The 24,067-nt window shown below is 37.8% G+C and overlaps 3 protein-coding genes across 3 annotated transcripts in view; 2 read left to right on the top strand and 1 right to left on the bottom strand.

Annotated features, from left to right (window-relative positions):
• The window catches only part of LOC110055847 (protein fem-1 homolog B-like), a 4,321-nt gene extending 2,409 nt beyond the window's left edge, over nt 1-1,912 (top strand). Inside the window, exon 1 of the mRNA XM_020762254.2 lies at nt 1-1,912. This exon is cut by the window's left edge and continues 2,409 nt beyond it. The gene's annotated coding sequence lies outside the window, so the exon portion shown is untranslated.
• Nucleotides 1,913-4,627: 2,715 nt separating this feature from the next.
• Nucleotides 4,628-7,316, bottom strand: LOC110055824 (ubiquinol-cytochrome c reductase complex assembly factor 2-like). The gene is made up of 4 exons (XM_020762236.2): nt 7,119-7,316; nt 6,927-6,992; nt 6,638-6,719; nt 4,628-6,015 (listed from the first exon to the last, which is right to left on the bottom strand). The coding sequence occupies exons 1-4, from the start codon at nt 7,314-7,316 to the stop codon at nt 5,945-5,947; spliced, it is 417 nt and encodes a 138-aa protein (XP_020617895.1). The 3' UTR covers nt 4,628-5,944.
• A 14-nt stretch (nt 7,317-7,330) lies between these two features.
• On the top strand, nt 7,331-23,465 carry LOC110055851 (myotubularin-related protein 9-like). The gene is made up of 14 exons (XM_020762257.2): nt 7,331-7,603; nt 8,502-8,661; nt 9,762-9,913; nt 10,711-10,839; nt 11,617-11,773; nt 12,225-12,329; nt 13,600-13,725; nt 14,770-14,872; nt 16,334-16,472; nt 16,584-16,668; nt 17,277-17,346; nt 17,433-17,532; nt 18,572-18,699; nt 20,670-23,465. The coding sequence occupies exons 1-14, from the start codon at nt 7,457-7,459 to the stop codon at nt 20,755-20,757; spliced, it is 1,689 nt and encodes a 562-aa protein (XP_020617916.2). The 5' UTR covers nt 7,331-7,456; the 3' UTR covers nt 20,758-23,465.
• Nucleotides 23,466-24,067: the final 602 nt, after the last annotated feature.

Below are 24,067 nucleotides of genomic sequence, written 5' to 3'. Positions count from 1 at the left end.
ATTAATTGGTTCTGTTAAACATGCAGAATAAATAAAAAGGATATGTTTTTCACAAAGTGGAAAAATGTTAAAGTTTGCCTGGTTGAAAAGTGGGTCAACTTGTGACTGATTTTTGTTCCATTTTGGCTGTGGACATGATTAATCCCTAAAAAATGTTGAATTCAAAGTTCCATTAAAGTTGTATGCTACAGTTACCAAAAACTGTTTAGTCAAAAACAGGTTTCTTCAACCTCTTCCTCCTGTCATGCCATACATTGTCTGCAACTGCTGAAAAGGTATTTTGTGTTTTTAGAAATGCTTGCATCCTTTTGTCTGCACAAGTAATTAATGCCAATTTCAGGCTGAAAATCAGCCTGTGCTTTTGAGTTTATTAGTAAGCCACCTTAAAAGAGAACTGCCATGATGTACTCTGTACATACACTGACTTCACTCTCTTAGAGACAAAGGGTATTGAACATTATAACTGAACATGTAGTACTGTTCACAACACAGTTTGAAACTAAATAATCTTGAGTTTGTGTATAATAGGACCAATCATGTTGGAGCAACATATTAAATGAAAGGCTCAGTGGAAAAAGGGTGTTAGGTATTTTTGGTCAAAAGTGAACTTTGTCGTGAACACTCTAAATTTCGCATGTGGTTTTGTTTAGGTGTGTTAAACAATGTCCTATATATATTTTTTTCGCTGAAGTTTCCTTCGGTTTCAATACATTATGCATGCAAATAAAACACTCTGTGTTTCCTGGCAGCATCTTCAGGAGTTTATTTGTTGAACAGCAAACAGACAGACTGTTTATAGTGTACAAAGTCAAAATCAAATCCCTCAGAATCTTAGCTGTCTTTCTTTTAAGTCAAAGGAAAATAGCATAAGTCAGAGTGCAAATCTGGGAACAGATTGTTTACATTGATTATTGTGCCATCAAACAGAAAAGAGATGTGATGCTTTTATATGTTGTTTTAAAGTACCTTGCATGCATGCTTGGTGGTTGAGAGGCATCATAAAGCCTTGATAAACCTGGACGTCATCAAATTGTCTTAAAGAAACAAAACATGCTTTGGAATTTCCAACACAGATACAATCGAGTTATTGGTGTTTGAAGTCAGATTGATCCAGGCAGCAAAGTCCAAGAACAGTTCTTGCCCAGGTTCAGAGTATCGCTGTTGTTGGTTTAGAATTATTTCTCATTATTTCAGTGGACGGTGAAAAAATTTATTTGTGCCATGAGGTTTAGAGTTGTGTTCATACAGTATTCACATTCGGTGATGAAACTTGTTACAAAACTACTCATATCAGTTCAAGGCCAAGGACTATTTTAGTCTTCGTACCAGACTTTCAAGTTGAGTTAAAATTATGCGTAAAATTACTGGACCTTTGAGGAATGGTACTTTGTTATGCACTAGGTTCAAACTATTATTTTTGTCTTTCCTTTTGTCATGTTTGCCAAGTTTGAAAAAAGTGAACAGTATTACCAGCCAATCAATACTGTGTCAATGGCTGAAAATCACAGGGCTTCAACGTAATAGGACTAATCACAAGCAAACTCAGATTCCTTAGTTCCAATCTCATGCTGTAATTGGTTAAAAACTCTAAGATGGCTGCAATTGAAGTTGCTGCACTCTTAGTTATATTTTCACTTACCTGCACGTCTGTAGGTATTGAGGAATTTAGAATAGTTATTATATTGTTGAAAATCTTTGGTACTTTTATTGTATTGCTAAGTCAAGGGAAATTGCATAATATAGCTGAACAACATAGTTGTAGTTCTGGTCACTCAAAATTTACCAGTCAAGAATATCAGAAATACAGTGTAGGACTTGTTTACAGACAAATCTGTTTTAATAGTTAACGTTAGAAAATTAATTAAAAGTAACTTCAAGTTGCAATAAAGTTGACAGGGACAGTGTTGTGTTATTGAGGTCTCAGTGTAATTCATTTCTTAATGGAGTTTGATTTTTTTTTTCCAAACAATGTCACATGACTAACTGTAACTTGCTAATGAAACTTAGCTGGTTATTTTGCAAGACAACGTCTCAAATAAGTCTTTACCCTTGAACAAGCAATGTGTAGGACTTGTCAGTGGCAGATCCAGAGCTATATATCATGTTTTTTATTTTCTTAAATGTTGCAGTGTACAAACCGCCCTTGCTACAACACATTTTCATGCCTCAATCTGCTACCAGCTCGTGTATTATAGTATGGAGGTTTTGCATGGCAGCCATGGGAAAATGTTCTTTCCAATGCAAAACATTTTCATTGTTCCTGCTACGCAACATGGCTGCCCTGCAAAACCTCTATATCCCTGCAACATGTGTCTTATTCAACATGAACTAGCTTGTCCCTGCTTTATGTTAATCTTAGCTGGAACTTCATTATGAATTTAGAATCTTCCACAGATTGACCCTGTGCTGTGTCAAATGCCTTTTTGAAGTCAATTTTAAAAGTTAATAAACAGTCCACTGTCAACACTACTTGACAATCTTCTGTAGTGTAGAGTTGTGTCCAATATTTCAGACTCTACTGTATCTGAATCCTGCTTGTCCTTGCCTTAGGTTGCTGTCAATACATGTAGCTGCCTATTTGCTTATCAGGAGAACTCCATGGAAGACTTTGCCAGGGACAGATAGAGGACTCATCTCTTCTTTGTCGTGTACATTTTGGAGATCTCCTTTATTTCATATTTTGATGATAAGGCCTTTAGTCCAGTCAACTGGGATGTATCCTAGGTCAGTTAGAATTTTTGTGGAACTATCAGTGCTAGCTTTCAGCATCTCAGCAGGGATGGACTCAGGGCAAAATCTTTTCCACTCTTCGTGGCTTTCATGGAAGTTGTAACGATACTTCAGCTTCAGTAGGTGGGCTGGTGTAAATTTCAAGAACATCATCAACTGGTGGGGAGTTGATGGGTTTATCTGGTTCTGAGTAGTTTAGCAGCTCCTGGAGGTGCTTAATCTATTTGTTTGCTTGTTTAATATGCTCTCTTGTCAAGCCAACCTTATCTTTGACCGGGACGGATTGATTAATATTTGTAGCAGAGCTCTGGTGGTCCAAAGGGCTGTCAGACGGAGCACCATAACTCTACATATAGGAACAGAACCACACGCATACATAGAAATAGAAAACCATGCAACGCCTTTTGCATGGTCAACATGGCTAACGGCATGGAATATGGGCACATGCGCCTTACGTTGAAAAATGATGACGATGTCGCACAACATGGCGGCCATACTCCCAACTGATAGGCCAACCAAGACCTACAGCCTTGATTTACCACATACATCTTTGATATTGGACATCCATGTTGTAGGCAATTGACACCTGCAAATCAAGGTATCTGCTGACCAGTATCACATGACCATATCATGGGCTCAGGTTTAGAGCTCATCGAGGTCATGTGTTTTTTGAAGTTGACCACTGACCAGGAACTGGTTTTTCAATTGGATCGCAGGCTCAAGGCAGGTTAATTTATTGTTATAGGAGCTCCACTGTTGAGCTTGGCCAAATCTATATATTAGTCTCCTTCACAGCTGTTGTTTGTGACGGCTGCAAAGGAGGCTAGTAAGATTGGTTGGTGTCGTTACCACAAATATCATTGGGGATCCTGCAGATGACACTCATCACTTCCCTTGCTGCAGCTTGTCCAGCTTCATAAGGCAGCTCCTCCATAAAGGACCTCTTGTCTGTCCTTGCACTTCTCTTCACTTCCTTGTTCTCAAAGGCTTTTTGGACTTGCTCTTGTAGCCTTGGTACCTTAGTCTTTAGAATAATGCTCCACTGAAATGCTTAGTTGGAGTTAAAGGGGTCTTACATATGACTTCCTTTGTGCCACTGTCCATTTTCTGCAAAGCCTCTATACCGGTCATTTTCAAGTCAAACATTGTGGATCAAGCCATAGCTTTCTATATCAGATTAAGTTTTATCTTCTGCCTCCAATACAAAACAAGTATTTCTGTAAAAACATTAAAATGAAAATAGGCATGCCAGTAATGTTCATACATCATATTTATCAATGGTTTTCATAAAGGGGCAAAAGAGGCAAAAGACAACTGGGAAAGGGACTATTGAATGTACTTTGTAGGGGGATTCATGCTGACATTGATCATTGTTTACATTTTTGCTCATTTGCATATGACTTTGTCTACAGAAGGAAACATGTTACATATGAATTGACTCCAGGCAGCTCAAAAGCTAGTGAAACCTAATACATGGTAAAATTTTGGCTCTTTGGGTGTAATATTCAAACTGCAAAATTTCTGGGTGGCAAAAGTGCCAATGAGCTCATACATTCTTTGTAAAATTTTGAGTTTTTAAACCCGTGTTGCACAAAAAGTATTCAATAGATCAGGCTCATATTCATTGGCAGAGTTAATTGTACTATGACCTTTCAATATTCAGAACTGATTTATTTGTAGCTCCATCAGAAACTGAATTCCTTATGCCAATGAGGCAAATATTGGAAACAACGTGGATTCCCCTATAGCTTTATAGGAATGCACTTTAATTTCAACAGAGACATAGGAATCACCAGATCTACTCTTTTTGCCTCTGAGTTATCAATGAGAGGCAACTTTGAAGAACTTTGTCACTTTCAATATTTACATAATAAAGAAGACAAGACTAACAAAATGATTTTACTTTTGTTTAAGTGTTCAACAGTTTAATTTGGGCCAGTTAATCTATTTTATATAGAAGGCAACTTATTGTAGATGGAGCAGGTTAACACACTGCAATTAAAAGTGGTTTATTGCTAAACTATATAATGGATTACACGAGTTGTTAACAATCAAGACTTCTTTAGATGTTTTAATTTAATTACCTGGCCTGCTGTTTTAGAGACTTTGCTCCCCAAAATGAACATTTGGTGCAACTTTGGTCTTGGTGAAAATAATATCCAGAAAAAAATGTTCTAAATTTATTTTTATTAAATAACTTCAGAGATCATTGTTATTTTTTTCAAAACACCTAATTCATCAAATAAAATAAATATTGTTGTTGTAAACTGTGTTTTTTTTTCTTTGCAGTCATCAAATAATATTAAATACTCTGGAGTTTTGCATTTGCTCAAAGAGTCAGACCTGAAAAAATGCATGCCAGCTACATTATGGAAAACTCATAACAATCATGTTATAATTTGGAGAATTAATACACCACAATTAGTAACTATAGGGAGAGCAGCATTATGGTTAGAGAATCCACTGAACCCAAGGCTCAAGTTCCAGGGGAGACTACCATATGAAACAGTCAGGGATGCTCATTGTCGTGCTTAGGGATGTAAATTGAGGATTTTGTCCTCACTTAGGGTGTTCAGGACAAAACAATACTATTTTCAGCTGCCAAAGTAGGGTGCACTTGAAGAAATAACAATGATAAAACATTCTCAAATTCTCCATTTTTAGCCCTGATTTCTACTGCTCTCTCAAGTCACATTTACTAGGGCAGGCTCTTTTCCTAAACAGCAGCTGGTAATAGACCAATTTCAATATATTAAAATTCAGCCTAACACAATAGACCTCAGAACGAGGCTCTGGAGAATAAACCCCACAAACTCTATATTTATTCCCCAGAGCCTCGTACTGAGGTCTATTGTTTTAGCCGAATTTTAATATATCAAAATTGGTCTATTGAGCCTATTTCCTTTTAAGTGGTATCTTTAAGAATAAGAAGTTAAATAAAGCTTGTGCCACACCCAGATCGGTCCTCTTTCATTCAGATTTTGCAACAAGAATTCCATATCTTTTCACATGGGAGCCAACCGTAGGGGTTAAGTCCGTCCAGTTTCTGTAAGCTTCCGGATGTATGACTTTGTAGCACATGTACTGCCACATAAAGTGTCCATCCACCCAGCAAATATATAAGTAAATATGTTCAGGAAAATGGCTGTACAAGTAGTGTGTCCATTTATAACAAGTGATTTGACATCACTGTCATCCCAGATCATATGCCACTTTAACTCCCGGGAGCCTTCTTGCGAATTAATTTCTCCCACCAAGTTTGTTCTCTTGATTTCTTCTGCATATCTGGTTGAGTGAAAAAACAAAATACTATCATGAAATCTGAAAACATATACATGAATGACCTTGCTGTATATGTACAGTTTTAGAGACTTGGTGTGAGTGTAGTCTCCTTCGCAGCCATTATTAGCGTTGTCACGCAATGCTTCTCTTGCAGGAGAAGTGTTGTGTGATGACTCTAATATCGGCTGCGAAGGAGACTAGTCTGAGTGATGCCTAGGATTCATATTCAAATAACTTCTCTATTCACTGCGAGGATGAGGCAAACTCAGAATCTTTGTACTCTTTTTGGTTACTTGTTGCTTCTAACGTCTTCCAGTCCCAGGTTCAGGGTGTTTTGTCAAACATAACATGGTCGCCAGACTTTTCCCTTGGAAGTTCCAAAAATTGGGGGAAGTGTATAATTTGTCATTTAAATACATTCAGACTTTTGTTTTCTTCCCTTGTCCGAATTTATATAATTTAAAAGTGTGTTATTTAAGGTTGTTATAGCTCAAATCTTCAAGCCAGGTGCAAGATTCTGGCACGAGCAGATGTGAAATTGAAGTTCTCCACCAGACCATGTGAGACTCACACCTAAGGCATGAAGTGAGAATTAGCATGTACAGTATGGTTAATTTTTATTTACCTGACGATAAATAAAATGAAGCTGCTTCTTTACAAGTCTGTAAGTTATCTCCAGTGAAGGCCGTTTCTTTTTTACGGGGGTACTGTAGGATAAAAAATAATTAAAGAGAAATTTTATTATTTCAATTTTTTTTTAACAACAATAACCAATTTTGATCTTTCAAGTTACCATTAAATCATTTATTTTCACACATTCTAGTGTTTACTTATATGGCTACATATTTTTAACGAGTCTTTTACAAGTCAGGAAATTCCGTACCAGACACATTAATTTTCAAAGATTCAATTACCTTGTTTCGGTAGTAATTTGAACTTATCTTTATAAGACTGTCGAGCATCTTCTCGGCCTCTTTTGGCTGAAAGAAAATTAAAAACCAAAACCTTAATAGAGGGAGCATTTGACTTCTGAACACACGAACTCTCTCTCTTACGTAAGCTGGTCATGACTAATGCAAGATGAGAGACGAAAAACGTCAACTCACATCAATTTGAGCATTTTTTATACGTGGTACAAGGTTTCTGTTGAGGTGTTCTCCAAGATCTCTTCCTAGACGATTTTGGTCAACCGGCCATTGCTCGCAAACTTGCAAAAACCTCTTGTAAAGTTTTGGGGCGAGCGCGCTCTTTGACGCCATATTGGATTGATGAACAACTCCGCTGATACAGTGAAGCAGGCTCATAAAAGCTTGGCTGCTTAGCTTGAAGAAACCACAGTTAGTGACCGGTAGAGACCCGAAGAAAATGTAGTCGATTGTTTGTGTTTTTTTGCAGCGTTTCCCACAGTAATTTAACTTCTTATCAATGTAAAACTTTCTGCCTCATGGAGTTTGTGGAGTATATCAAATCGCCGCGCATTGAAAAGGTTTCTCTGAGGCGAAGAGGGCGTGCTTACTTGGAGGGTACATTGTGCGTGACAGGTCATCACTTGATCTTTTCTTCTCGGACAGAGCACAGGGATGAGCTGATTGTAAGTCAATGTCAAATAACAGTCACTACCGAAATTTTTAAACCTAAACTGCTTAAATTGTGTTTTAATCCCCTAGAAGTTGGAATTAATTATTGAATTGAGCTTAATATGTCCGTATGTTATTCGGACATGTAAAAGCACTTGTTTTGACTGATGACGTGTTGTAGCAGGGGGAGGGTACTGTTATACACTATAGTCTGCATTTCAGCTTGTGTTCCTGTTGCTGTTTGTTGATTTTCTTCAACTCATTTTGGAGACGAATGAGGATCGCAATGCTACTTGACAGAATTTTTATTGAATCGTATGTTTATACTGTTAGAACATGAGAAGGATTGCAGCTTTTTCAGACAGTTGCCCAGGAAACCAGAACTCTATATCCTTAGGAACTTAACCCAGAAGTGAATGCCTATTATAATATAGCTTTCATTGTCTGCCAAAATTCAATTTTTGAATTTTGCTTGTTGTTAGCATTTGACATTGTAATTTTAACCTACAATTCGTAGCTTCATGTACATTCAAGTTTTCAATTTTTTTCACTCCTGTTGTTAATTTCAGACCTCCCAACTCTCATGATTCTGCCGTGAGTCTGACAACTTTTTATCTTTTCTCACAGCGGAAAGACAAAACTCCCAGATTATCTCAATAATAGAATCTCCCGATTTTTTCATTGGTCTCCCAATTTCCCTTTATCAGGGTTGGCAGGTGTGCAAATGTGCAATTTATGGGATCTACTTGTATCTGTCCTAATATTACGCTATTCTTTATGACAATAACGTAAGCTTGGAGTGAGGAACGTTTTACTTCAGTAGTTGATACCAGGTTTGATTTTTTACCTCTACCTTTGTACATGTACAGACAAAGTGCACATGTGCTTACTAACATACTTCATTTCCTGCAGCTTTTGCACTCAGCAGTGGAGCATGTTGAGAAGAAAGCAAGAGGTCAACATGGAACACTTACCATCTGTTGTAAGAACTTTGACTTGGTGAAACTGAAGTTTAACAACATTGAAGAGGCATTGAATGTGGCATCATCTATTGAAGTACTTTCAACAATCGGTAGGTCGATATAGCTCAATTTGTTTCAGTAATGTTACTCTATTTTGACATATAATTAAAGGGCTAGTGAGAGGAGGGGGAGGAGAAGAGAAAAGAGGGGGGAAGAGAAGAAGGAAGGAAACTGGGAGGGGAGAGAAGGGAATGTAAGGAAGGAGAGGTAATCTCCCAGGGAGGGGGATTCCCATATGAAAAGGAATTAAGCCCCTAAAGGAGACCAATCTGGGCGTGGTGCAAGTTTTATTTAACCTCTAAAAGATACCACTTAAAATGTAATAGGCTCGCAGCTGCTGTTCATGAAAGCAGTCATGCTAGTAGACTGCACTTGAGATCACTCAAGAGACCATTGGAAATTAGCCTAAAAATGGAAATACATGAACAAGCGTTTTTTATTATTATTTCTGCAAGTACACCCTTATAAAAGATACTTCGACAGCTAAAAATAGTGGCCCTTCCTTATGAACATGTACCCTAAGTAAGACCAGAATCCTTGAATTATGCTCCCTAAGTGAGATGAGTTTCCCTGACTTTTCATATGGGAGTTCTCCCATGGAGATAATATGAATGAAAAAACATCCATTCAGGCTCAGGGGTTTAATTAACATTTTCAGTTACAGGTTGGCAAAATTTTTTTATCTGAAAGTAAAACTTTCCTCTAGTTGGTCAAACCAGGTGAGCAAAATCATCATCACAGCTGGTCAATATATTTGCCTGGTGCCTAGCTTACCCTTAATGAAACCCCTGGAGACTTGAATCTTGTGTCTTAGGTCTCATGTTTCATTTGAAGACAAAACAGGATGAATTACATGTTGGTCCAAATGATGATAAATATAGGGACCAGACTGATCAGAGTGATCTGAGTGTACTGGGGATGGATTTGTTAATTCATCATTAAGTTGCATAAATCAACTGTACATGAGATCCCCTCATTATGTAGTGTCATGCTTCATTCAAGTTGACCAGGACTGAGCCAAATAACACAAGTCACTAGTAGGGTCTAAAGTGGCTGTTAAGCATTGTTAGTAGTTATTTCATCTAATATGTAACCTGTTTATATATTGACTTGTAAATTTACTTGTAGAATGTTATTATTTTTATTTCAGAAAATACAAATTTGAGGTATCCTTTCTTTTACCGACACCTAAGAGTTATTGAAGAAGATGGCTGGGATCTGTTCAGTACAGAGATGGAATTCTCCAAACTCTGTGCTATTACTCAGGGCTGGAGAATAAGTCATGTGAACAGTAATTATGAGGTTTGTACAAGTATAGAGTAAATACAATTATACAACAATTTGAAAGTACTGACAACTCTGTATATATAGACAGAAAAAATAGCTTTCACAGGGTGCAAAGCAAATTGTGTCCAATAGCCTGGGTCTACTGGATTTTGCACTTGGGCCGGTTGATTCTGTTCTTCACTTGCCCTTCAGGGAAGTGAAGCTTTGGAAGGAAAATATTTGAGGGAATTCACAACCGCCTTTGGGAGCTCCGGCATATCATAGTTACAGCTTGATGAAAGAGCTAGCCTGAAAATTGGTTTTCTTTGCACCCTACATCAAATGAATTAGTGGTGTCACTTTACTGCTCCCTCACCTCCTGCTCTTGACCAATTGCCTCTTTCTCTTCTTTGATCGTCTCCTCACTCATGTTCCTTCTCGGAATTTTGCTTGAGATAGTCTGATCCCTGGTCCAGGTGCAGGTGCAGGTTTACGTGGCTTTTTTTATTGGTCTTTTCATTATCCCAGAATTAAGAGTCTTCACTCCATCTATCAAGACTGATTCTCCCTGTCATGTTAATTTGGATTTAGAGCTTTGTGTGGTTTCTACAGAGCTGTGTTGTATTGTTAAGAGTGACAACCTTGTAAACTTAGTTGCATTCATTTGATAGCTAAATTAAGTATCTTGAAAATTTTCTTCTTCACTGAGTGCAATGTACAGATATATGTACATGTTATTATGTTGCACCTTCTTTGCTACAGTGGTTAGTACCATTTGAAATCTGAAGACAGGTGTTCATTTTTGTTTGTTTGCTTGTTGTTTTGTTTTGCAGTTGTGCCCTAGCTATCCAGCCAGTGTTATTGTACCAGTGAAAATTTCTGATGACACTCTGAAAGCATCAGCTCAATTCAGACATGCTGGAAGGTTTCCAGTCCTAAGCTATTATCATAAAAGAAATGGAGTAAGGATTCAGGGTTACTTGTCTTAATTGCAATGTGCATGTGATCATGCTTTCTATATAATACAGAACGAATGGCCATTTTGTACAGTCATCAGAGTTATAGACTTCAGCCAAGCATGTGGACTTTTAAATTTGTACTATAATCCATGCATGTAAGAATTATTGTTAAAAATTATATTGTCGTTCAATTCCATTTCTGGTTTAAATTTTTTTTAACCAGTTTGATTTTAGCCTGTGCACATCTGCCCCCTCCCCTTAAAAAGACCCCTCTGGACCTTGATTCTTGGTGGGGAGGGGGTGGATGTACACAGGCTAGTTTGATATTTATTTCCTTAGTTTCAGATTATGCCTAATTAATGAGTAATGCATGTTCTGGAAGAAATGTGTGGAAATTGAACTTCTGTTTCAATCTATACAAGTGAATACAATTGCTGTCAGCCCCCCCCCCCCCCCCCCCCCAAACATCATGACAAATACATGACATTTGATAAATTGGTTTGGCTAAATGCATGTCTTCATCTTTTATGGGTGTAACACAAACTCACAAAGGAAGGAGCTTGCAGATAGTTTGATTGCTCAATTGGTAGAACACAGTACCAGAAACACAGAGGTCATGTTTGAATCCCATTCAAGCCTGATTTTTTTTCTGGAATTTTTGCAACTGCTCATTAAGTTGCTCACGTAACATTTACTGTCAGTGTTAATCTTTCATTTTTTAAACAGTTAAACTTGGGCCTTGAAAAGTTCCTTTTAAAAGTTATTTTGATTAACACACAGGTTGTACTATTGCGATGTGGCCAGCCATTGACTGCTATAGGAAGTAAAAGAAGTCGAGAAGACGAGAAATTGATAAATGATACTCTTGGAGGTGCCTCCAAGGGATTCATTATCGACACCAGATCACAAGCTGCGGCCATGAACAGCAGGAGTAAAGGTACAAGTGAAACTATCGTGTGTTTTACTGTTGAGTTGAATAGTAATTTAAAATATCATACATTGGGTAATCAAGTGATGACAAGTTTCAAGTAGGAAATAATTTCAAGGGCATAGTCAAATTCAAATACATGTGAAATGTTGCGCCAAAATGTAGACTGAAGTAATTTGTCACGCTGACATTATGATGGTAACAGGTAAATGGCAGTGGCAAATTGAAAGTGTTCAAATATGCATGTACATGTAGCTGGACTGAGTAAGATGTTCTTTGTCACAAGTTCTGAGACTGGCAAGTTGTTGTGATGGTTAATGTTTAATTTACACGTGGCTATGATCTCTGTGTCTGACCCATTACCCCCTGGGGATTGTAGTTGAAAGTTAAAGTCTACTCACAATCTCTGTGTACTCTTGTTAGTTTGTTTATTTAGGTATTTGTTTGTTTGTTTTCACAGGTGGAGGGGTAGAGCCAGAGTCTCATTATCCTCAGTGGAAAAGAGTTCATCAGAATATTGAGAGATTTCCAGCACTTAATGATAGCATTGCAAAACTTGCTGAAGGTACAGAATGTACATGTTGATGTATATCTCCATCATTCAATACCAATTAAGCAATTGATTTTGATAATTCACTAAAAAGAGAAAGGATTTTGCTCTTTTTATTGGAGCATTATAGTGAGTTATGCAACAGAGAGAACACAGGGTTACTGCTGCTCTTTGTACTACACAATGTATATCATGCTGTGCTTCATCACAAATTAAAACATGTTAATCAATTTTATCTTTTATTTTTTATTATAGTCGTGTTCATTATTATTGCAAGAAGGAGCTTTACAATAATTATACAATGGAGAGCTGATTCTGACATGACCCATTAGTTAATAACGATCCACAATGCAAAAAATACAATTATAATTATTATAATAATTTGGAAATACTGTAACTTTGATGTACAAGCTAGCCTGAAAGTTATTGTCACTATCCCTCAAAAAAGTTTTTTTTCGTTTTTAACCATGGTGATTAATTAATGATAATTATTTAAAATTAACTTAATTCAATATCTTTATTTCTTAATTAATAGTACTTTTGTCATTTGAATTTCCTCAAAACACTCCCACAAAAATCTCCCTTGTCAGTTGGACAAGCAAAGGATGGAATCCACTATAAGTCCAAGTTAAAAATCCATTAGCCCTGGGCTATTGGACACAGCTTTCTTTGCATATTGGGATCAATGAAAAAAGATCTTTCATAACATGTAGTTCCTTCAACACAATTTTTGTACCAAACTGTGAAATTTGTGTAATTGTGTTTAGTGAACTCTTCTTCTGTCATGACCTTTATGTCCCATGGAAATTAATGAGTACTGTAATAATAAGGGTACAATAGAAGGAGCACACAATATACAGTGTAACGTTCTTGCATTGCCTGCTATTGTTTTTGTTCCCTATGCAAATCATGATACCCCTACGGGACAAATAATTTACATTTTTTGCGCATGTACTTGTACGAATTTAAGGGCTACAGTTTCATTATTTTTGCTTAGCTTCCTTCACTTATTATTGTTGTATTCATTTTCTGTTTGCTTGTCATTTTTTCCTAGTCAAACTTGTATCCATGTAAACAAATAAAATCGTACAATGTTTGAAGTTCACACCCAGTTTGGTTTACACTCGATTAGTGCTATGGCGAAACAGCGATAACATCATGTCATGAATTCAAAGCATTGGACCTATGGGGAGAGGATGCTCTGTTGTGGGGTTGAGAGAACATTTTCCAGAATTTTGTGAAGGATTTGTAAGGAGTAATTCACTCTATTCTTTTGTTACTATAGCCAGTTTAGATCCAGAACTCAGCATGAATGCATGGCTGTCTAAACTGGAGTCAAGTTCTTGGTTGGATTATGTTCAGAGTGTGTTATCCACAGCTTGTTTTGTTGCTCAGTGCTTGGACACACAAGGTAGTGTGAAATTATTATTTAAGATTATCAACCATAACTTCAGTAGTATTGTGTTGAAACAGCAGTTGGGCTGATGAAAGGTCATATTTTTTTTTCAGAGAAAAAAATACAAACAATTATTAATCAAGGAGACTTGAACTTTGTTAATCCAGACACCACAAGGCCAGAGCTGCGTGTCTAAATCATAGTGGTGTCCATATTGATATAAATTATACATGTAGAGGTAGATATTTTGTGAATTCTGATTATTCTGGTTTCAAGTGAGCTGACTATAATAAAATACTACACATACAGACTGTAAGCATTTTTTGTAAACTTTAAATTGAATGCAATTCAATTCAAAGTGCTACACAGCAACAATTTTTTTTTTATTTCTATGATTTTGCTCAGTCTCTAGGCCACAATATTTTGCCTCAGTCAATCATTTTCAGGTCGTGTGGTCTGAGGTGAAAAGTGTACTCCTAGCCATTTGTCACACAGGTGTCACCAAAATCAGTTGAACGTAAAGGCCTGAGAGAAAGCTGTACAAGAAATAGGCAATCCATGATTTAGAGTGTCTTTATCATAGGGGTGCAAATTATATGAATTCAGGTTAATTAAGTACCAAGTGAACTGTCTGCAGTATTAATGGTGTCCGTATTATGGAGATGTCCATTAGGCAAGGTTCAGTTGTTATCAGCACTGTCGTGAAGTTTTGAGTCACCTGTTTAGTGTCACCTTGATCGTTACAACCATACAAACGTATTAAATTGTGGGTGAATTGTATCAACAACAGGCAAATTAACACATAACATGAATGCCCCATCAACGGATCAAGCAGTACATTGTTTAATAATAATAATAATAATAATAATAATAATAATAATAATAATAATAATAATAATAATTATAATAATAATAATCGATATTTAAACAGGGTGACCCCTTCAGTCGCAGGACTGGTATCAACGAGGGCCCTGTATAACGTAAAATAAAAAGAGCATGTATAAATAATATATATCTATTAAGCTTATTGACTTATATGTTGTATTGTCACCACATTAGGAACAACTGTGTTAGTACACGGTGATGCTGGAACAGATGCCACATTGCAAGTAACATCACTGGCACAGGTTCTCTTGGATCCTATGTGCAGAACAACCAAAGGGTGAGGTTTATTACTGTTAATGATCGGATTACTTTACTACAAAAAAACGTTCGAAATTTTTACATTGCAGTATAAAACTTTTGAGTAGCTCCAAAGCTCTTAGTTTCCTTTATGAAACAAATTCTGAGATATGTAACGGCTTGATAGAATTTTTTGTGTTATTTTCGTGTACGTGTATACTAAAACCTTGAGGGTGCAGTGAAACTATCATTTTCACACGTCACATGATGGTTCAGTCTAATTTATGCTTTGTAGGCGTAAATTTGCTCTAGGCTATGTTTCAGCCGAGTGTCCGAAGTTTTTGTCTGAAATTTGTCCGAAATGAGATAAATAGTGTCTGGAAAAGAATCGCCCGGAATTTTAACTTCTGAAATTTTTTTCAGGGCTTTTGATAGGTCGCGGAAAAAAGTCAAATTTTAAGGGATTTTCAATTACAAATTCGCGGAAAAAACGGCCGATTTCGCGGGAAATTCGCGGAAAATTTCAGGGGAAATTTCGCTCAAAAACGATCAGTAAAAACGGCTGATTTCGTAGGAATTTTCTGAGCAAATTTCGCTAGAAAGTGGTCGGTTTTGCACTGATTTGACGAACGTTTTTGACTAAAAAAGACGACAATTTTGCCATTTTTTTCCCGGAAAATTATGAGTGTTAGCCTATGCAATAACAACAGCAACAGAAACACCGACTACTTATAAGTGTTGCCTTTGTAAAACCGGCGATTTTGCAGGAAAATTTGAGCAACTCGTTTACAATAGATTATCGTATGTGTTTGTATTTGCTTGACCACGAGGTTCTTTTTACCAGAGATCATCATTGCAAAAAAATTTTTGCAAGTAATGTATGATAGCTGAGTCAGTCCTCTCATGTCAGATTAGAATTAACGCTATTCAAACTCAAGAGGTTACATATTCGATCTATATGTTTGCTTATTCCTGTCAGATGACTGATTTATCTTCGCCAAGTTATGACTAATTTTCCAGAAAATGTTTTAACAATAATTATAGTGTATTCAATAGTGATTGTTGTAAACATTAATAAATGTTGGCTACATCTGTTTGTAAGTTAGAGTATCATTCTCGGCAGGTTTTAATGACAATTTAAAGACAAATCATCTATCTGATTATCAAGTACTGTGTACCATACCATTGCCAACGAAAGTTTAGATTGACTTTTGACAACTTTTAACATGTCTTCTGACGACTGGCCAATTAAAAATAAATGCCAGAACTGTGAGAGGTGACGATGTCAAGTTCCACACTTGCTTTTTGACATTTTGTTAACTCTGCCACCTTCTCAGATTTTTAAAAAATCTGGTAAAATGTTGTACAAAAATTAGTCAAAGACCTTGTCAAGTGACAACAGTATGGCACCCAGCACTGTAACGGCATTTTCAACATGTCCGCCTTCTTTATTTTCTACTAACCAAGGCTAATAGAGACTTTTGCTGATTATGTATTCCAGGTTTGAGGGGCTGATTGATAGAGAGTGGTTGCGTGGTGGCCATCCATTTGCTGAGCGCTGTGTGAAAGTGGGTGTGTCTCCAGTTAGATACAAGGGACAGGGAGCAGTTTTTCTTCTCTTCCTTGACTGTGTTTGGCAGGTTAGTTGATTCACTACATCCCAAAATCGAAATGTTTATTCTCCAATCATTCATAAGAATGATTGGAGAATAATTACTTAAACCTGACCTATGTTTTTGTTGCTTTGATAGATTTACCAGCAGTTCCCATGCTCTTTTGAGTTCAATGACCGTTTCCTTATCACGCTGTTTGAGCATGCGTACTACTCACAGTTCGGTGAGTAATAGGGTTGTGCATTTGAAAAAGTGAGAAAAATGGCTGTGCTTAAATCAAATGTCATCAAACTGTGAAGCAGTTAAGTGGAAGGGGCTTCGGAAGCCATGTGTAATGGTTGAAAGGTTGTTTGAATAGATTCAGCTGACGTTTTGTGAGGGCATAGTTGGTGGGGACTGTCGCCAACTTGTTGTCGGAGGGCATATGGCTTCCAACCCCACTTTAGTTAAGTCTCTGTAAATAGGTCCCACTAGTGTTAGCGCGATTTGGGTAAAGGAAAGAACAGACTAAGGACAAAAAATTTATGCACCGCTAAAAAACTATCCTCATAGGAGAGAACTAACAGTTGCTAGTGAACTAGTTTGGTTTCTGTCTTGGAATTAATAACTCATCATTCTAATTTTGAAATGTTCTCCCGTGGAAGTAGTAAGGATTAAAGCATAAGGAGATGATCTTATGTGCCCAAGGGCTTCAAGAGGATTGAGGGAGTGTATGACGAGATACTCCATAGAACAAAACTATTGTTTAAACTCCTGAAAAGTTTAGCATTTGTTACCATCCTTTTTTATATATCTCTGAAACGTACTGAGCAGCCTTTTCTAATATTTCAGGGACGTTCCTGTGCAACAACGAAGGAGAGAGGAAAACAGCGAAGTTAAAATCTAAGACGATTTCTTTATGGTGAGTTGTGTATGTCTTTGTTTTCTGCTGTTGTTTTTGTAGAAGGCATACCATGTAGTTGACGTTCCTCTTTACCCTTGCCGCAGGTCATATCTTAACCAGCAAGATATTCTGAAGCCGCTGTTAAATCCCATGTATGAACCCAACAACTCTGTTTTGTGGCCTTCTGTGGCATCGCAAAGTCTGGTAAGTGTTTAGGTTTGTATTGTGGTGGGACAGTGAAACCACATGTGCACACTGACATCTGTACGCGACTAGGCTAACTTGAGTTTTGCTCAGCCGAGCATAAGCGTAATATCCCAAGTTTTACATACCAAGAGTTTTCTGCCACACTGATCGGTCAAATTAAGTCACGTGGTACACCTCTACTGGACAGTTTTTGGTGATAATGGTCAGTTTGGTGTGAAAGCGTGCTCCAGAGGTACTCCTCTATTTCTGTTGCGAACGGAAGTTGTGAATTTCCTTACCATTTGCTAAATTCCCCAGTTTGCAGGGTCTCATTGACAAAAAACAACAACGGGAAACCCAATTAAAAAGGTAGTACTCTTCACCTTGTTTAGTTGGCTTACTGATTTGGAAAAGCCCTTACCATTATTCAACCGGCGACAAATGGTAAGCAATCCCTAGCTCGAGCTAAAAAGCACATGCATTGCAGTTGCTGTTCATGTGCCATGAACCAATGAAAATCACTCAACTGTTAACCTGATCAAATAATGGTCAACCGGGAACAAAGTGCCTAGTTCATCTTTTTTGCTGGTGAATGGCGGAGGAAAACAATGGTTAAATGACAATTGAGCCTGCGATCAAATATTCGTTTGTTTGAAAAGGCATACAAACGAGACGAAAAGGTCAATACAAAGCAGAACTGACCTTTTCGCCTCGTCTGTGTCAAACCCCTGATAACTTTAATAACAGCTATTCGTGGAGAGTCATCCTGTTGAGTTATTATGCGATGCAGCATCCTCCAGCAGTAATTAATCCGCGCGTTTTAACGTAATCTCCAAATGTGATAACAATCATGTTTTTCCATACAGTTTTAGGACGCAATCAAGCAGGCATTTGGCGAGAATTGAGATTATCCTCAAGAAGCGGATGTTGTCTTGATCTGTTACCAGATTCTCGCAATTAACATTTTAATTAATTTCTAATAATTAGTGTAGAGAATTGATATTTTAATACGCTTGAGAGTACAAGGAATAGAAGCGGTGATCCGCTTTTCTTACAGGTATTGTGGCCGGGCTTATTTCTCAAATGGAGAGAATCCAACAAGAATGAAGATATCTTATGGGATGAAGTACGCAGGATACAAGAGATTAACACGAACTTAAAAAGCAAAGCTATATCACTAAGGAGGTAACAAAAGTTAGTCACCGTTTCTCGAAGGTCCCGAAAAGTTTTCGCACCCGAAAAGCTGTAGCAAAGTCTTAAACCTTTTAACTACAGAGCTGTTTTATTCATATATTCTTAATACGAACAGAGGTTCTCTTCATACAAGAAGTTTCAGGCGTATACACCTCTCTGTCTTTAAATATCTATAAACTAAAAATGGCTTTTCGGGCCCGAAAAGATTCCGGCGCTTTCGAGAAACGGGCCCCAGGGCCGCGTTATTCAATAACCGGTTAACGCTAACCCAGGATTAAAAGTTAACCGAAGTAATAAGTTTTCTTATATAAAAATGTTTTTTACTACTCAGGTTTTGTGTAGTTTGAGCTTACTCAAGCTCAAAACTGAAGGACGAACACAAACAGCAAACTTCACCGAAAAGTTACAAAACTGAAATCAAAATTCTTGCTAATCCTGGGTTAGCTCAATCGGGCTTTGAACAACCCGGCCAGGGTTAGGTCACTACCCGAAGGGGCGGAGGGTACTCCCCGAATGTTTTAATGACGATGAGCGGTGCGCTTAATTAAAACCTTACTCTATTTATGACCAAAATATGTGACTTTCGATACTCTGTTTCAAGGTGTTCAAAGACTTAAAAATCGTTACCCTATGTCAGACTTCTAAATGTACTATCTCTATGTATTATGTGACCTCAGCTTACCAGGAATTCCCTTTGCAAAAATACATGTAGGAGAAGAGCTTCAAATTGCCAGATTTTGTTGGGGAAAAATATCAATTCCATCTAAACGGCATACCCAACCCATACCTAACTCAGGCCAGTGTGCAAAACGTACCCTGCTTCTCATTTTCAGGTTTAAATGAGTTAAGGTGGCTCGTACCAGTTTTCAGGTTTTTGACGGCTCATAACTTTGTAAGAATAGGACAAAAAGGCGGACTAGGGCCACTGTAATAGTTTTGTAGGTTTGGATTATATAATTTATTCTTGACCTAAAACAGCTGTTACTTTGTCGTCAGCAGTTACCATGGCAACATTCCAAAAGGATTTTCCAGACCTAATTTTTCGCTTATGTCACTAATAACTAAAAAATTAAGCCAGTGACCCCGAGTTTTTTTTAGTCAATAGCTTTTGGCATCTGAAAATGAAAATGCACAACAATTTTAGAATAATTTTACGGAGCCGATTTCTTGTAAACTTGGAAAAAGGGCAATTTGCACAAAGTGCAAATTTCCTTCCCTAAAATTTTTGTATTTTTTTTCTGACGTTTCCTCTCAGTAATAATATTATAGTAAAACAATAAAAAGAAGGGGTCACCGGGCTTGTTTTCGTGTAAAAGCATTCGCGAGTTCCGTTATTCCCACGCGCGTAGACACGCATTCAAAAATCCAGACTTTGTAAGATCAGCAGATCATGAGCTGTTTTGACTACCGCTGACTGCTTCGTGTGTCCGCGCGGGCGGGCGAGTTCCGAACAGGCGTTTTGTTTTGTTTGCTGCTAAAACATCATTTACAGTTGCAGTTGTCGTTAAAGACAACCTCCTGGGTTTACTCCGTAGGATTGTTGCACAAATTCTGGGTAAATTTGCTCTGTTTTGCGAGTCCTGTATACGCTTCCGGTGGCTGTCACGATCGATCGTGTTGCCTTTGAAATCTAGGAAACATTGAATTCCCGAAACAATTTTTCTTAAATACACAGTATTGACTAAAGTTGTCCTAGCAGGTAAAGCCTCCTTTATATGCGAATTTCGTCTCCAACAGTACAAAAGTGACCTTGCGCGAATAAAGCCGCGCGCCGCCATATTTGTTTTGGTCTTTCGGGTTTTAAATCTCGCGCCGCTATCGTGCGTGTTCTCATGGGTGACGCATGATGGAGATCTACTCCCCGCGCGAGAAAACTGGTACCAGCCACCTTAAGTCTGTAGCCTTAAGTCCACTTCTTTATTCGTTTCATTTTTGATGATATATCGCTGTGACCGTTTCAGAGAATACGCGGAACTTCAAGCTAAAGTTCTGGAGGAAAGACGAAAATGGCAAGAAGAGCAAGAAAAGAGAGAAAAACAAGGATCGTGAAAATAGGGAGCTAAAAAATAGGTAGGATTGCTAGTGGTACAGTATTGCAGACCCTCATTTGGGACAGTGTAGAGTTAGTATTGGGCTTTGTTACACTGGACTTTATTATGAAGAAAGTAGCTAGCACTGAGATAGAGAAATACGTAAAGAAAGAATGTCCAGTTCCCTCATGAGTCGCGACTGCTAGTGGTATTCAACAAGTCCAGGACATCCGTGTAGGCGTGTCTCAAAGATTTAACTGGGCATTGATCGCCAGATATCAGAACTGTACCGTGAATGCCCAGATCACAAAGAAAGAAATACAACCTTCGCTAGTCGGTGTTATACCACGTTAATGCACTTGTAATTCGACAGCTTTGGCGGCAAGCTTTGTAACAATTTGCACATTTGAAACGATTGTTATGTAGTGGTATGAATTGCAGCATATACGTACATCTATAGTTGAAGTTGTATTCGGTTTGCAATAAAACGTAACAGAACTTGGATAATCCAAGTGGGAAAATGAGTACACTTAATTTAGAGATATAAACGTAAAAAGAGAATTTTAAGGAAAACGACCAATTTTTTAGTTTGAAAGACATGTTTCGACAGAACTTCTGCCATCTTCAGTTGAATGAATGATTACAGAGCAAGTTGAATAATAAGTAGGCAAAAATGCTAATTAAGACAAATAGTAACAACAGAACGTGAAAAGGTGTAAATTAAAAGGATAATTTTAGATTTACATGGTGTAATTGCTGATTGAGGCAAGGTAGTTCTTTTTGAATATGGATAGCCTCCTTTATCTTGAGTTGAAAGCTGGTAGTGGCGTGATCAAGCCACTACCAGCTTAAAAAATTGGTCGTTTTCCTTAAAATCTTTACATGTCTGCTGCTATCTAGACCTTTTAAAAAGAGAGTTGTTTGTAGATGGCAAAGTAACCATGAGATGTTGCCATTTTTGTGATCACATAGAACAATATTCAAAGTTTTTATCAAGGCTTGTCGCGTTTTAATTTCAAGGAAGTACTTTTGCAGCCGTCAATTTCGACTGTAATGAGGACATTGTTTTGGGTTTGTCAGCTTTTTCGGTAAGAACTGCAGGTGTTTGTTACATTAGAGTAGTCATTAGAGAACTTTAGCCTATAGTATGAGAAAATATTATATGCGCGTGTGAAACAGTGTCATTTCTGGCGCCAAAATATCCAGCAGCCGTGCTTGTTGAACTGATCAAAGTGTTTTTACGAAAATGGAGAAACTACTTGTCCAAAAGTATCGCAAAAGGCATTGCTATTCTCCTGCAGCAACAAACATGTCAGATACATGGTACTCACAGCTGTCGGAGATGTATATATCTTATTGGATGTTTTGGTGTGTAGTATCGCTGCGTAGTTTTACGAGTTGTGCCGTAGTTTGTCGAGCCCGTTAGGTGAGTCAAAATACAAACAACGAGTAAAAATATAAAGCGATGCTACATATCAAAACATCTAATAAGGGATTTATTATCCAACTGCTGTAGTCAATAAATTTATCAGTGAAAGAGGGAGAGTGTGACAGTTTTGCGTGCGCGTGCCGACTTGTCCGGCAAACAGGTTTTCTACCGTACAAATAACTGCAATATCGCTGTACATTTGTACTGTTATTTGGACGGTATTCGCTGCAGTTGGATAATAAGTTATAATTGTTGCTGATTTGCACTCAAACTTTTTACTCGTACACGCAGTTGTATTCAAAATCTGAAGCATGTTGACGAATTTTCTGTACCACGTTTTCCTCGTGTATGTACTTGTACATGTTGTGGCTGTTTTCATCATATAATTGAAGGCTATCAAATTCCTTAGTAGTGCTTTTATCCTAAAGTAGTTCAAAGGACTCATGATATTTCCGGGATCGGCAATATCCTGTTCCCAACCATCCACGCAATAGCTCTTGTCCAACAGCCCAGTACAATTATCTTATCGTAATACTAAATAGTTTCCAAGTTCTTAGGATTGTTCATGAAATTTCAGTCCCATGTCTCGCAGATGTCTCAGATATGAGCGCAGAGCTCTTGTACATTAGGGGTGTAGATGCAGCTGCCTCGTCGTAGAAGAGACCTCGGTTCGAGGATGCTTTCATTATCGAGCGGTTTTCACTTGAGTATCGAAAGGAATTCACATTATTTTCGTTTTGCATTCCTGCGCTTAGTGATTGGGTTAAAATCTCGCGCCACTTTCTTAACCAAAACCAATCGTGAGTGTCATCCCGCGCTTCGCGTTGCTGCATGTATTTGTTTCAAGTTTTGATTGGTTCACGGGATTGTTCCTGTGATTGGTCAGAAAAATCACTTTGGTTTTGTTTTTACCACACCCAATTGAAAACCTCTATACAGAGTGGTCTTCAAGCGAGGCAATTACCTCGGTTTAGGTTTTGGTTTTACTGCAGTTTGAGATTGGCTGAGTAGCCTAATTGGTAAGTAATTGGCTTGGTTTTAGCTTTACGACACTCATTGAAAACCTCTCTCTCGGAATACATGTATCTAATTAACAGTGTAGCTCTTCAAATGGATTGTTATTCTTAATTTTTGGCTTACGAAATCAGAAAAGTTGATATACATAGATCCATTATGGTAGTATTTTTAGCAGCGAATAAATTCCCATTTTTAGAGCTGAAAAAGAGCAAATTATTTATTTAGAATTACTTTTATGAACGAAAAGGTCTCTGGTGTTAATAAAAATCTTGAATACATTAGAGTCTGTGTTATTAACTTATTCTTCAGCATGCTCTGACTTAATCTGGCTAATGAAAGTTTCGGCTCATCAATAATCGACCACTATTTATGGTGGGTATTGTTCTTGTCAATCGTAAGGAGCGTGTTAGGAGGGACTGCTCTCGTACATGCCGCAAATCGTCTCGCTCCCAGAGCCCCCTATCCCAAGCTCGTACTCAGCGTCTTCGTTCCCCTTGACCAGCGGTCGGGAACCAGCGACCCTGAAAAGATCGAGGAAAAGATCCGATTTGAAGTCCGCTGACAAACACGTGCCTGGCTGACAAACACGTGACTTAATCGAGACGCTGGTATTTTATTTCCGCTAATTCCCATTACATGTAATTTTAAAACAAATCTAAATCTTACCTGTAACGGAACTCGAGAAAGTCGCTCGTTTCGTCAAATTTGCGCAGCAAAGGACGAGAGGAACGAGATTGCGCCTGCCTCCCTGCTCCTCTTGGCCGGCGGGGAATTGGCACGAGGAAAAGGTGGCTTTACAGACACAGGATTTGATTGTCTTGAATTTTGATGGGTCATCATAACCACTTTTTATCAAGTGATGATACAATCATGGTGTCACAAC

This window comes from Orbicella faveolata, unplaced genomic scaffold, assembly GCF_042242905.1.
Source record: "Orbicella faveolata isolate gen_17 unplaced genomic scaffold, um_ofav_v1 contig_34, whole genome shotgun sequence".
Taxonomy (NCBI): Eukaryota; Metazoa; Cnidaria; class Anthozoa; order Scleractinia; family Merulinidae; genus Orbicella; species Orbicella faveolata.
The sequence above is the reverse complement of the archived record's forward strand: the minus strand, read 5'-3'. Positions and strand labels throughout refer to the sequence as shown.